This window comes from Etheostoma spectabile, unplaced genomic scaffold (genome assembly GCF_008692095.1).
Source record: "Etheostoma spectabile isolate EspeVRDwgs_2016 unplaced genomic scaffold, UIUC_Espe_1.0 scaffold00019333, whole genome shotgun sequence".
NCBI lineage: Eukaryota > Metazoa > Chordata > Actinopteri > Perciformes > Percidae > Etheostoma > Etheostoma spectabile.
Window position 1 is genome coordinate 29,219 of NW_022604827.1, and position 13,789 is coordinate 43,007.

At 42.3% G+C, this 13,789-nt stretch overlaps 1 protein-coding gene across 1 annotated transcript; it reads left to right on the forward strand.

Annotated features, from left to right (window-relative positions):
- LOC116684598 (kinesin-associated protein 3) lies at nt 1-13,633 on the forward strand (the record flags this gene model as incomplete). Its single annotated transcript, XM_032510125.1, is given in 9 exon segments — nt 1-196; nt 1,558-1,689; nt 4,730-4,875; nt 5,341-5,399; nt 6,157-6,298; nt 8,192-8,291; nt 9,782-9,906; nt 10,914-11,012; nt 13,455-13,633. Coding segments are annotated over 9 exon segments (1,023 nt in total), but the record flags the coding sequence as incomplete, so codon positions are not given.
- Between the last annotated feature and the right edge of the window lie 156 nt (nt 13,634-13,789).

Genomic DNA, 13,789 nt, shown 5'->3' on the forward strand with positions numbered 1-13,789 from the left:
GTCGCTGCTGCTTCCCTGGCAACAAGCTAAAACATCCATGGCAACCAGCTGCGAAGACCAACAACACCCGCCGTGTCTTCCTCAGCGTTAACTGCTCTAGTTTAAGACAGACGGAGGACATATTTAAGGCTGTCTGTCCTTCTTTCTCATCTAAAATGGACCCTTTACAAGCTGGAGACCCGCTGTATTTGAAAAGGTAACGGTTTGTGTCCGTTAGTAGCGAACAGAAACCAGTTAGCGTTAGCTTTAGCTTGATGCTCAGCTCTTCATTGATTGGTTGATTAGTCACGTGACGGGCCGTTTAAAGTAGCGACAGTAAAGCTAACTGAAGCTAGCTGAAGCTAACTGGCTGCTAACTGACTGCTATGCTACAAACGTTCATTTTAATGTCTTTTTGTGTAATTACGACCGGTCTAAAGCAGCTAAATTTAGTTATTTGAACTGTAATGGTACGTCTGGGTAACGTTACGGTGGGTTACATTCAGAAAAAATAGATTATTTATCACTATGAGGGTTAAAAAAAAAACACCCGCCACCATCAATTTACATATTAGGAAGCAAATGAAGCTAATAAAGTATTCAGATAAATGTACTAATACCACAGTGTATAAACACTCTGCTAAAAGTCTGAAAAGTATCCGAATTTCAGGGCTGTAGCCAAGACCACCTTAGTCGAGTCCAAGACCAGGACTAGTCGAGTCCAAGACAAGACAGAGTCCAAAAATGTTCGCGTCCGAGTCAAGTCGAGTCCAAGACAAGTCCAAGACCAGGACTAGTCAAGTCCAAGACAAGACCGAGTCCAAAAAGGTTCGCGTCCGAGTCAAGTCGAGTCCAAGACAAGTCCAAGACCAGGACTAGTCAAGTCCAAGACAAGACCGAGTCCAAAAAGGTTTGCGTCCGAGTCAAGTCGAGTCCAAGACAAGTCCAAGACCAGGACTAGTCAAGTCCAAGACAAGACAGAGTCCAAAATGGTTTGAGTCTGAGTCAAGTCGAGTCCAAGACAAGTCCAAGACCAGAACTAGTCAAGTCCAAGACAAGACAGAGTCCAAAATGGTTTGAGTCTGAGTCAAGTCGAGTCCAAGACAAGTCCAAGACCAGGACTAGTCAAGTCCAAGAGAAGACAGAGTCCAAAATGGTTTGAGTCGGAGTCAAGTCGAGTCCAAGACAAGTCCAAGACCAGGACTAGTCAAGTCCAAGACAAGACCGAGTCCAAAAAGGTTTGCGTCCAAGACAAGTCCAAGACCAGGACTAGTCAAGTCCAAGACCAACGACCAAGACGGGACCAACGGTCTCGAACCCGGACTCGAGTCCAAGACCGGACTCGAGTACCACAGCCCTGCAGCATTTACATCTACTCTAAAGTACCAAAAGTACTCACTATGTACAGTACATGCAGAATTATGTATATTATTGTGTTATTAGGGCTGGGCGATAGGAAGAAAGTCAGATATCAATATAAATGGTCACCCTACGTTAATAATGGCTGAAAGAAATGAAATAAACTGTTGGTTATAATGTCTTAGTTTTGCTGACTTTGTGCCTGTGTGTGACCCACAGGAGAGTGAAGGGCTGCAGTATAGACGTCCACCCCACCGAGAGGGCGCTGGTGGTCCAGTACGAGGTGGAGGCCACCGTCCTGGGGGAGCTGGGGAACCCCGTGGTCGGAGAACGCAAGGAGTGTCAGAAAATGTGAGTGTCTTCCAACTGCAGCGCTGCAACTGACGATTATGTGGGTTATTTCCTCCTGGATGAATAGATGATAGTAGTTTGGTCTCGGAAATGTCAGAAAATACGGAAAAATGTGGATCAGTGTTTCCCAAAAAGCCCAAGATGACGTCCTCAAATGTCTCGTTCTGTCCACAAGTCAGAGATGTTCAGCTGACTGGCTCAGAGAAAAGAAGAAACTAGAACATTGTCACATTTATGTCAAGACACACAAAGAGATCGAAATTGCGTTTCCCTCTATCCCACGGTGGAGACAAGACATATTTTAACAGTTAGGTCACAGACAAACATAACAGTCAAGACAACATTCACATAACATTTAACAAGCTGACATAAAATCAGAGTCAGAACCAGCTTTATTTGCCAGATACGAGGACACATACGAGGAATTTTTCTTTGGAGCATCGTTGCTCACAATGTGCTAACTAATACTAATATATACACACTAATAAATGCACAATATACACACAATATATACACACTCTGAACAGAAACAATACAGAGGCCTGAGTGCAATGAAGTCTGACCTCAAACCGAACGGTTGGCGATTAATTAGTCGACAACTAGTCGATATATTTGTGCATTTATCTGTCTCAGCTCTTATCTTTGCTGTTGAAAACCGCATTTATTTATTCTATCTTATCTTATGTCCTCGACCACAGGAAATTGTGCCGGACCCTTGTCTTACGCCGATACTTGCTTTCTTCCTCTTTCCGTGTGTTGTAATCTTAAACTCGGGTGGATTTTGTAGTCACTGTTTCATTATCTTTGTTGTCACTGTTATTGCTGCTGTGCAAAATGCTTCAAACTGCTTCTTTTTTCTTAAATTGAAAAACAAAGCGCCAAATACATGCACCGTAGTCTTTTATAAAGCTAGGGAAACACTGGATTATGTCTGTTTATGTATCTTGATTTCATTGTATGCCGTACGTCTGAGAACCAGGTGCTCTACTGCAACCTGCACCATTGGTTAATTTACATTTAGCAAACATTTTAGCATATTATTTAAGCAGTTGCACATTTTGGTTTTCCCATCCTGTGTATATATTCAAATAGTTGTTGCTTCATTTTATTCCTATTATTAATATTATTTCATGTATATTGTATGTATGTATATTTTTTCCTAGTATCTCATTTATATTTATATTCTGTGTTGTGTGACTGATGGACATGTGCTCCTGGAACACCGTAATTTCCCATTTTTCTTGGGCTCAATATCTATCTATCTATCTATCTATCTATCTATATATCTGTCTGGATATCTATCTATCTATCTATCTATCTATCTATCTATCTATCTATCTATCTATCTATCTATCTATCTATCTATATATCTGTCTGGATATCTATCTATCTATCTATCTATCTATCTATCTATCTATCTATCTATCTATCTATCTATCTGGATATCTATCTATCTATCTATCTATCTATCTATCTATCTATCTATCTATCTATCTATCTATCTATCTATCTATCTACATATCTATCTATCTATCTATCTATCTATCTACATATCTATCTATCTATCTACATATCTATCTATCTATCTATCTATCTATCTATCTATCTATCTACATATCTATCTATCTATCTATCTATCTATCTATCTATCTATCTATCTATCTATCTATCTATCTATCTATCTATCTACATATCTATCTATCTATCTATCTATCTATCTATCTATCTATCTATCTATCTATCTATCTATCTATCTATCTATCTATCTATCTATCTATCTATCTATCTGGATATCTATCTATCTATCTATCTATCTATCTATCTATCTATCTATCTATCTATCTATCTATCTATCTATCTGGATATCTATCTATCTATCTATCTATCTATCTATCTATCTATCTACATATCTATCTATCTATCTATCTATCTATCTATCTGCATATCTATCTATCTATCTATCTGCATATCTATCTATCTATCTATCTATCTATCTATCTATCTATCTGGATATCTATTTATCTATCTATCTATCTGGATATCTATCCATCTATCTACATATCTATCTATCTATCTATCTATCTATCTATCTATCTATCTATCTATCTATCTACATATCTATCTATCTATCTATCTATCTATCTATCTGCATATCTATCTATCTATCTATCTGCATATCTATCTATCTATCTATCTGCATATCTATCTATCTATCTACATATCTATCTATCTATCTACATATCTATCTATCTATCTATCTATCTATCTATCTATCTATCTATCTATCTACATATCTATCTATCTATCTATCTATCTATCTATCTGCATATCTATCTATCTATCTATCTGCATATCTATCTATCTATCTATCTGCATATCTATCTATCTATCTACATATCTATCTATCTATCTACATATCTATCTATCTATCTATCTATCTATCTATCTATCTATCTATCTATCTATCTATCTGGATATCTGATATCTATCTATCTATCTATCTATCTATCTGCATATCTATCTATCTATCTATCTATCTATCTATCTATCTATCTATCTATCTATCTACATATCTATCTATCTATCTATCTATCTATCTATCTACATATCTATCTATCTATCTATCTATCTATCTACATATCTATCTATCTATCTATCTATCTATCTACATATCTATCTATCTATCTATCTATCTATCTATCTATCTATCTATCTATCTATCTACATATCTATCTATCTATCTATCTATCTATCTGGATATCTGGATATCTATCTATCTATCTATCTGCATATCTATCTATCTATCTATCTATCTATCTGCATATCTATCTATCTATCTATCTATCTATCTATCTATCTATCTATCTATCTACATATCTATCTATCTACATATCTATCTATCTATCTATCTATCTATCTATCTATCTATCTATCTATCTATCTATCTATCTATCTATCTGGATATCTTTCTTTCTTTCTTTCTTTCTTTCTCTCTCTCTCTCTCTCTCATAAAGCTGTGATCTGTATGCTTGTCCTCCAGCATTCGCCTGAAAAGCCTGAACGCCCAGACGGACACGTCGTCTTTGGCCCGGAAGGTGGTGGAGGAGTGCCGGCTCATCCACCCGTCCAAGCTCCACGAGGTGGAGCAGCTGCTCTTCTATCTGCAAAACCGCAAACATTCAAATGGTATTCAAGAGTTCATCGGGAACCTGTTTTAGTTTAGTTGAATAGTTTATTTGAACATGTAAAAAACAACAACAACAACAACATTAGAATAAAAGATGTATATACATGCATTAATGCATACATGTATAATTAAAATGACAGATAAATAAGGATGTGTGTTCTTCTTAGCACAGTCTTCCAAAATTGAAAGTCATTCGAACAAAATAAAAAATTTCCCACGTTCAAATGGAGCAGGAAGAAGTTGATAAACAACTTATCAGGTCCGACCCCCCTTTCTCTACTTTTATCCTTTAGTAAATCTTATGCTTCAGTTATTTACACGTTAGTATTTACACATCATGGACACAGATGCATATACACACACATATTTACACTTTACTGACGTTGTGATATTCGGGGTTAAAAGCATTCCTCAAGGTCACAGGAATTTGCCTTTTTTTTAATGCTGAGTGTTGATTTTCACAGACAACCAGGAGAAGAAACGCATCTCGCCTCGAGACTTCACCCCGTACGCTGGGATGGAGGTAGGACCAGGTCCAGCAGGGCGGCATAAAACTGTTATTCCCATTATGGATTATTCTCTGAATTAACCACAATCAGAAATACTGATTAATAAATACTGATAAATTTCCCTTATACAGAAATAAGGGAAATTCTGTGTTACAGCTGCACAAAGTCTATAAATATCAGAGTAGAAATACAAAAAAAGAAATACAAGGAGTGTGGAAATGTGCAGTATTTGTTTATTATGTATATTGAGTCCTAGTATTTCATTTATATTTATATTCTGTGCTGTGTGACTGATGTATGTTTGCTGCTGTAACACCACATTTATTTTGGGATCAATATCTATCTATCTATCTATCTATCTATCTATCTATCTATCTATCTATCTATCTATCTATCTATCTATCTATCTATCTACCTACCTACATAGTGGATGGATAATGGATGAGTTGTTGTCTTTAGATGCCCAAGACAACATCCTCAAATGTCTTCTTTTGTCCACAACCCAAATATATTCGGTTTACTGTCACAGAGGAGACAATAAACTAGAAAATATTCACATTTAACAAGCTGGACCCAGAGAATTTTGACTTAAACCGATTAATAGAATAGTGGACTAACTAATCGATGAATGAACTCTAAGGCACAGTAAACAGTACTCTCTGTGTGTGTGTGTGTGTGTGTGTGTGTGTGTGTGTGTGTGTGTGTGTGTCTATATATTCATTTCTGATGACCTTTTCCCATTGGTTTGACCTGTGTTACCCCCCCCCCCAGCTGGACGAGGAGGCGAGCATCAGCAGCATCAGTGAGTACGTGGAGCTGCTGTACGAGGACGTCCAGGAGAAGATCAGAGGAGCCACGCTCATCCTCCACCTGGCTCGCAACCCCGACAACCTGGAGGAGCTCACACAGAACGGTACCTTCCTCTGCTCGCCGAAGTTCAATAACAAAGTCCTGCAGCACCCAGTCGGGGTCCTAAGTCGCCGTAATATCCGGCTCGCTCGACGTTATCTCGCTAATTACACCGCTACTCATACAGAGGTTACCTGCTGGTAACACCCGCGTCCTGGTCGGGACAGTTAACTTCACCGAGTGGTTTCCTACCAATCGGATGGTTGGTGGTTTGATCCCTGATCCCTGATCCAGAACAGATCTAACCCACCCATGCTTGAAAGTCTGAAGCTCCACGCTGTAACTTCGTTACCTTGTTTTTAAGCTGATTGGCTTACTGCTAGCCAATGAGAGCATGGCCATCAGCATCTTTTACCCAGCTCATGAATAGTAATGAGCTCAGGCAGCATGATGTCACACTGACCAGCTGTTGTGATTGGCCTGACTTCTCCTCCTGTTTCTTTTCAGTGGCTAGAGCTGACAGATTTTCACATTCACCACATAACACAAACACACATGGACCTAACGTATTTCAAAAAATGCAAGTTTGAACGGTTTTGTGTGGCAGGGCCATGGATCTAAGATGTGATATAACTGAGGAGGAATGAAGAAGAGCTCAGTTGATCTCTAAAAATGTCTCACTTAAATTAACTCCGCTTAAAACAGTACGCAGGTATCGTTGGACTCCTAGTAGGATGTGGAGAGTGGGACAGAAACCAGAAAAAACATCTGATAAAGGGTCATACCTACATATTATGTGGGATTGTGATACTGTCCAAAAAAATTTATTTGAAGTTTTTTAGAAACATGTCATCAATTTTTAGTTTTTTACACGTACAAGGAATTTTTTTTGGTGTTGTAGGTGCATGTCACATATTCTCTAATATAAAAACAAGTGTTAGAATGTTAACTGTGTGTGTCCATGTGTGTTGGGAATGTCAAGGATAAACTATCATGCTAATAACATATTATTAAAATAATATTTTTCCTGTTTAAGTGGATCAAATGGCTAAAGTTCACAAGTGACAAAAGTGCAAACCTTAGGCACATTTCAGATTCTTAAACTAAAACTGCATTTGGACAGAAAGTGATTTTTTTTTTTTTGACAGAATATTGTTTTGAGTGTCCGTTGGCTCTCATCAGCTCGTCCCCTGTGTTCCCCTTTTTAAGGAAAACAAAAAGCTCGGCTTCGGTTCTGCTCCCTCCCGTGACGACCGGGCTGTTTCTTCCACAACAGCACGGAGCCGGCATCTTCTGCAGCCGCGGGGGAGACGGCACCGCCTCATTTGTATCTGTCACAACCCGTCGTCGGCCCACTCCGTCTGCAGCACCGCGTGAACCGGTCCCGCTTTGATAAGAGCCGAGCGTTCGTGTGAACCCGGAGGCCCCGGGGTCAGCGCGGAAAGCGGAGAGGAACCCTGGGACGCCACGTCTCTGAGCAGAGAAGCACCGATAGCTCAAAATCCTCCGGAGCCTTCGACCTCATCGCATTCCCCCCCCCCCCACGCTTCTTCAAATCAACCTCCACACACACACCGCTCTCCACACACACCGCGCTCTCCACACACACACCGCTCTCCACACACACCGCTCTCCACACACACCGCTCTCCACACACACCGCTCTCCACACACACCGCTCTCCACACACACCGCTCTCCACACACACACCGCTCTCCACACACACACCGCTCTCCACACACACACCGCTCTCCGCTCGGTCGGACGCTGATCGGATTCCACACACAGACGCTTTGCATTTGGCTTCTCTTTCTCAGCTGTAGTCCTTCGTTCCTGTCCTGCTTCCTTTGGTCTGACCTTTTCTCTCTGTGTGTGTGTGTGTGTGTGTGCGTGTGCGTGTGCGTGTGTGTGTGCGTGTGCGTGTGCGTGTGCGTGTGCGTGTGTGTGTGCGTGGTCAGAGACGGCCCTCGGAGCCCTGGCCAGAGTATTGAGGGAGGACTGGAAGCAGAGCGTCGACCTGGCAACGACCATCATCCATGTCTTCTTCTGCTTCTCCAGGTACCGCAGTTCACATTAGTATTCCTGCAGCGTCGCGGGGACCTTACAGAGACTTTAGAGAGTTGAGGAGGCCGCGCCTCATTTGCATAAAGTTGAATCCAGGCTACTTTATGCAAATCAAGGACGTCCAACTCGACTTGCCGCCTCTCAAAAACGTACTTAAACTGACTGATGTCGATCTCAAATGAAAACAGATTAAACAGCTACATACACTAGCTTATTTGTCCGTGTAAAATGTCTTCAGAGACACATTTTTCTGAACTTTTATCCATAAAATAAGTGTCCTTAGTAAGACTCTTATTGCTCCCAATGCTGCGCCATCGGAGTGTGAATGTATGAATAGACGCTTTCCGACTGGAGGCGTTTTTGCAGTTCCTAGAACCCTTTTTTCTTGTGGTCCGACTGGAACCAATATGGGGGATTATTAAGGTCCTCTGACCGCACTTCCTGTGACTCTTTCAGCTCCTACTTCAGGTCTTTTATCGGTTCTGCATAGGAACCCTTAGTGACCTAACAACGTCTGAGACACAAACAGTACATGTTCTTCATTGCCTGTTTTGATTCGCCTACGTATGCTAACTCTTAATTAATTAGGGTCATGTCATGCAGGGGCCTTTGTCTTCTGTGTTTCTCTGTTAACCCTCGTGTTGTGTTGACCATTTCTTTTTCTGGGTCAAACCTTTGTAAAGCACGCATGTCCAGCTTGACTGGCTGCCTCTCAAAAACTCCCCAAAACCTTATTAAACTGACCAATGTCGATCTGAAATGAAGACAGATTAAACAACTACATACACTAACACATTTTGCTGAACTTTTTGAGTTGGAGAAACTGATAACTACCAGTGGGTAGTCCATCATGTGTCCAATGCTGGGAAGCGTCACTGTGTGGACACGTTCCACGACCCAAATCCACATAAATAGCACACAGTATTAAGTACGTCCACATTAGGTATATTTTATGTATTTTTCAATACACAAACGCACTTAGATTAGTGCATTGGAAACATTTCACATCTTTAACAGCACTCTGCTCGCCCCTTTTCTTCCAGTAGTCCTCCGCCTTTGGCAGCGTACCTAGTCCTGAAGTTTCCTTCTCCAACTGGGGGGTTAGGAAACCCCTAAAATTAGCCCTCGCTAGAATAATACATAAACGTCTGTCAGAGCTGATTCGGGCTGCGAGAGGACGTGCACGTCTGAAAACTGATCGTCACTCTTGGCTCGCGGCCATCTCCACGCTACGCCGTTTGCACGGCGATCCGGTTCAACCCGAGCTGATTATAAGTCGGACCGGGACTCGCTGTTTGACTGAGTGTGTTTTGACTTTGATAGTTTACTCTGCAAACTACTTCAGGGGTGACGGATCAGGTCACTTTAATGACGACTCCCAGCTGGAATCCTCAATCCTCTTTTTTTTTTCAGGTTTTGAAAATACACTTTTGGATAAATGGAGGTCTTTTTCTCTCTCCCTCCCTCCCTTAATTCTCTCCTAGCTTCTCCCAGTTCCACGGCCTGGTCTCTCATTTTAAGATCGGGGCCCTGTGCATGAATATCATCGAGCACGAGCTGAAGAGGTACGACCTCTGGCAAGACGAACTACAGAAGAAGAAGAAGGCCTATATCCTTTTTATTAAGAGTCAACCAACAGGTTTTACAGCTTCTACCAAATAAGATAGATGTGAGCACAGTAGTCTTGGAGATAGTTTGGAGATGTACCGATGCCATTTTTTCTTTCCAGTTTCCGAACCTGTGTATCGGCAGATACCGATCCGATACCAGTGCTTTAATCCTTGTCTTGTCTTCCTGTTAACCATGAACTTGGCCTTCCAGGTCAAAATGGAAATTTCGGATTTATTTCTCACTTTTTCCAGCTTTTGGCGCTTTAAAAAAAAAAAAAAAAAAAAACTGAGCTGGATTGATAGCAGGTTTTACACTTATTCTTGGAATTCATGGCCAACAAACCTTATTCATATGAAATTATACATACGATTTAAGTTAAAAAGACAGAAATTATGAATTATTTTGACTAATAGTTGAGATCAGAGGATGTTGAGTGGATCTCAGATGGGTAGATGTCAAAGTTTAGTCCGGATCCTGTTTTCAGACCATTAAAAAAAGAAATTAAAATGCTATAAGATTAAATAAAACACCCAAAAAATTCAATGAAAGCAATCATTAATTTTACCTGAAGAATGTTAAATGGAATCATCCATGTTACTTTTGGGCAATTTGGTTGAAAGGAATCCATATTTCTGATATAAAACACTTAGAAACGGGTCAGTTTGACCCAAGGACAACACGAGGGTTAGAAATGAAATAAATAACAATTCCTTTAAAAAAAAAATGCAGTCAAATAAAGTGCAACTAAACCTGCCATTGCTCCAAACTGCAGCCTTGCATAGTGGTGTTCATATCGCAGTTTGCTGAGATTTCTCCAACGCTATCTCTGATGAACATCACACCGGAGACGGTTTGGAATGAGCATCTTTGGTTGCACAGTTCTTCGGAAACTACTTTAAAGTTGATTATTTTCTGGGCTAAAGTACGTGCTAACGGATCAGAGCATAGACGCCGACGTTTTAGGCAGTATAAGTGGACACTTTGAGTTCCTTGACTTGATTTCACCTGAGGAATGCTCCGAGAACCTAAATCTGAAGAAAGACCATGAGAAGTCTTTCAGGAAGTACCAGAGCCTTCTGACCAAGCAGGAGCAGCTCCTCAGAGGTAACCGTTGCTAGTCCACACTGCATTCTGGGATGGGAGTAAAACCTGCTCTGGTTTATTGGCTTTTCTTTAAACCAATCAGAGTCGTCCTGTGCGGCGCAACTGCAAAATAGTCTCTGGAAGGAACTTCTTTTGGTGGGACATGTGCACGTTCGGAAGTAGTTTTTGTCGTGCAACGGTAACTCGGATTGGACAGATGGTCTAGCTAGCTGTCTGGATTTACCCTGCAGAGACCTGAGGACCAGGTAACCATAGTCCTCAGATTGGACAGATAGTCTAGCTAGCTGTCTGGATTTACCCTGCAGAGATCTGAGGACCAGGTAACCATAGTCCTCAGATTGGACAGATAGTCTGGCTAGCTGTCTGGATTTACCCTGCAGAGATCTGAGGACCAGGTAACCATAGTCCTCAGATTGGACAGATGGTCTAGCTAGCTGTCTGGGTTTACCCTGCAGAGATCTGAGGACCAGGTAACCATAGTCCTCAGATTGGACAGATAGTCTGGCTAGCTGTCTGGATTTACCCCGCAGAGACCTGAGGACCAGGTAACCATAGTCCTCAGATTGGACAGATAGTCTAGCTAGCTGTCTGGGTTTACCCTGCAGAGATCTGAGGACCAGGTAACCATAGTCCTCAGATTGGACAGATAGTCTAGCTAGCTGTCTGGATTTACCCTGCAGAGACCTGAGGACCAGGTAACCATAGTCCTCAGATTGGACAGATGGTCTAGCTAGCTGTCTGGATTTACCCTGCAGAGATCTGAGGACCAGGTAACCATAGTCCTCAGATTGGACAGATAGTCTAGCTAGCTGTCTGGATTTACCCTGCAGAGACCTGAGGACCAGGTAACCATAGTCCTCAGATTGGACAGATGGTCTAGCTAGCTGTCTGGATTTACCCTGCAGAGATCTGAGGACCAGGTAACCATAGTCCTCAGATTGGACCGATAGTCTAGCTAGCTGTCTGGGTTTACCCTGCAGAGATCTGAGGACCTGGTAACCATAGTCCTCAGATTGGACAGGTAGTCTAGCTAGCTGTCTGGATTTACCCTGCAGAGACCTGAGGACCAGGTCACCATAGTCCTCAGATTGGACAGATAGTCTGGCTAGCTGTCTGGATTTACCCTGCAGAGACCTGAGGACCAGGTCACCTGAGTCCTCAGATTGGACAGCTGGTCTAGCTAGCTGTCTGGATTTACCCTGCAGAGACCTGAGGACCAGGTCACCTGAGTCCTCAGAAATCCACCGGAGGTTAGAATGCAAACACAAAGGAGGAAGGAGACGGACATCTGGCCGAAATGAGAGGGGCATCCGTCAGAATCTTGGGAATGAAATGTCCTCGATCTAGACTAATAAGGAGCTAACACCAGTCTACTCACTGTGTCTCGAGCTCCGTTTGATTAAAGGAAAAGTTCACCCCAAAATTAAAAAATACACATTTGCCCTCTTACCTGTAGCCTTATTTTTCAGTCTAGATAGTTTCTGTGTGAGTTGCCCAGTGCGTGGAGATGTCTGTCCTCTCTTCAAAATAATGGAACTACAGTAGATGGCACACGGCTGTTTGTGCTTTTAGCGCCAAAAATACTTTTTTTTTTTTTTTAAAACTCAACAGCAATGTCTCGATCCTGATATCCTGACCCGGTTATTCAGGATAGTCCACAGACCTTTTGTGTGCAGTTTAATGCAGAAACCTCGCAGAAGGAAGAGTCCTCCTCGCCTGAGCTATGATAGATAGGTAGGTAGGTAGGTAGGTAGGTGGTAGGTAGGTAGGTAGGTAGGTAGGTAGATAGGTAGGTAGGTAGGTAGGTAGGTAGGTAGGTAGGTAGTAGATAGGTAGTAGGTAGGTAGGTAGATAGGTAGGTAGGTAGGTAGGTAGATAGTAGGTAGGTAGGTAGGTAGGTAGGTAGGTAGGTAGGTAATGAAGATGACTGTGGGGTATGCAACCTGAAGATGCACAAGAGAATCAAAATAAAACCCGAAAGGACAAAACAAAAGCGAGCGAGGGGACTATAAGTGATTTGCAGCTAAATGAATGCACTTGTTTCCCGGGCTGATGCTGTTCAAGTCAATTTTATTTATAGTATCAATTCATAACAAGAGTTATCTCCAGACCCTTTACAGATAGAGCAGGTCTAGACCACACTCCAGAATTTACAAGGACCCAACAGGTCTAGTAGTTTGCTCCGGAGCAAGCAACAGTGGTGAGGAAAAACTTCCTTTAGGCAGAAACCTGGGACAGCCCCAGGCCCAGGCCCTGACCCAGGCCCAGACCCAGGCCCAGGCCCAGGCCCAGACCCAGGCCCAGACCCAGGCCCAGACCCAGACCCAGACCCAGGCCCAGACCCAGACCCTGACCCAGGCCACCCCGGCCCAGACCAAGGCCCAGACCCAAGTTCTTGGTAGGCGGTGTCTGAGGACCCTGCTGTTGTCTCTGTCCCTGCAGTGTCTCTGTGTCTGCTGCTGAACCTGGCGGAGGACACCCGCACCGAGCTGAAGATACGGAACAAAAACATCGTCCACATGCTGGTGAAGCTCCTGGACCGGGAGGACGAGGAGCTGCTGCTGGTGGTGCTCTCCTTCCTCAAGAAGCTCTCCATCTTCCTGGAGAACAAGAACGACATGGTGAGAGAGCGGGGAGAGGCGGTCAAACACCTGATTTCCCTTTTCCTCAATGTCAATGTCAATTTTATTGCTATAGCACATTTAAAAAACACAACAGTTGACCAAAAGTACTGAACATGGTCGATGTCAAATCCATAAATAACACGTCACTCCGAC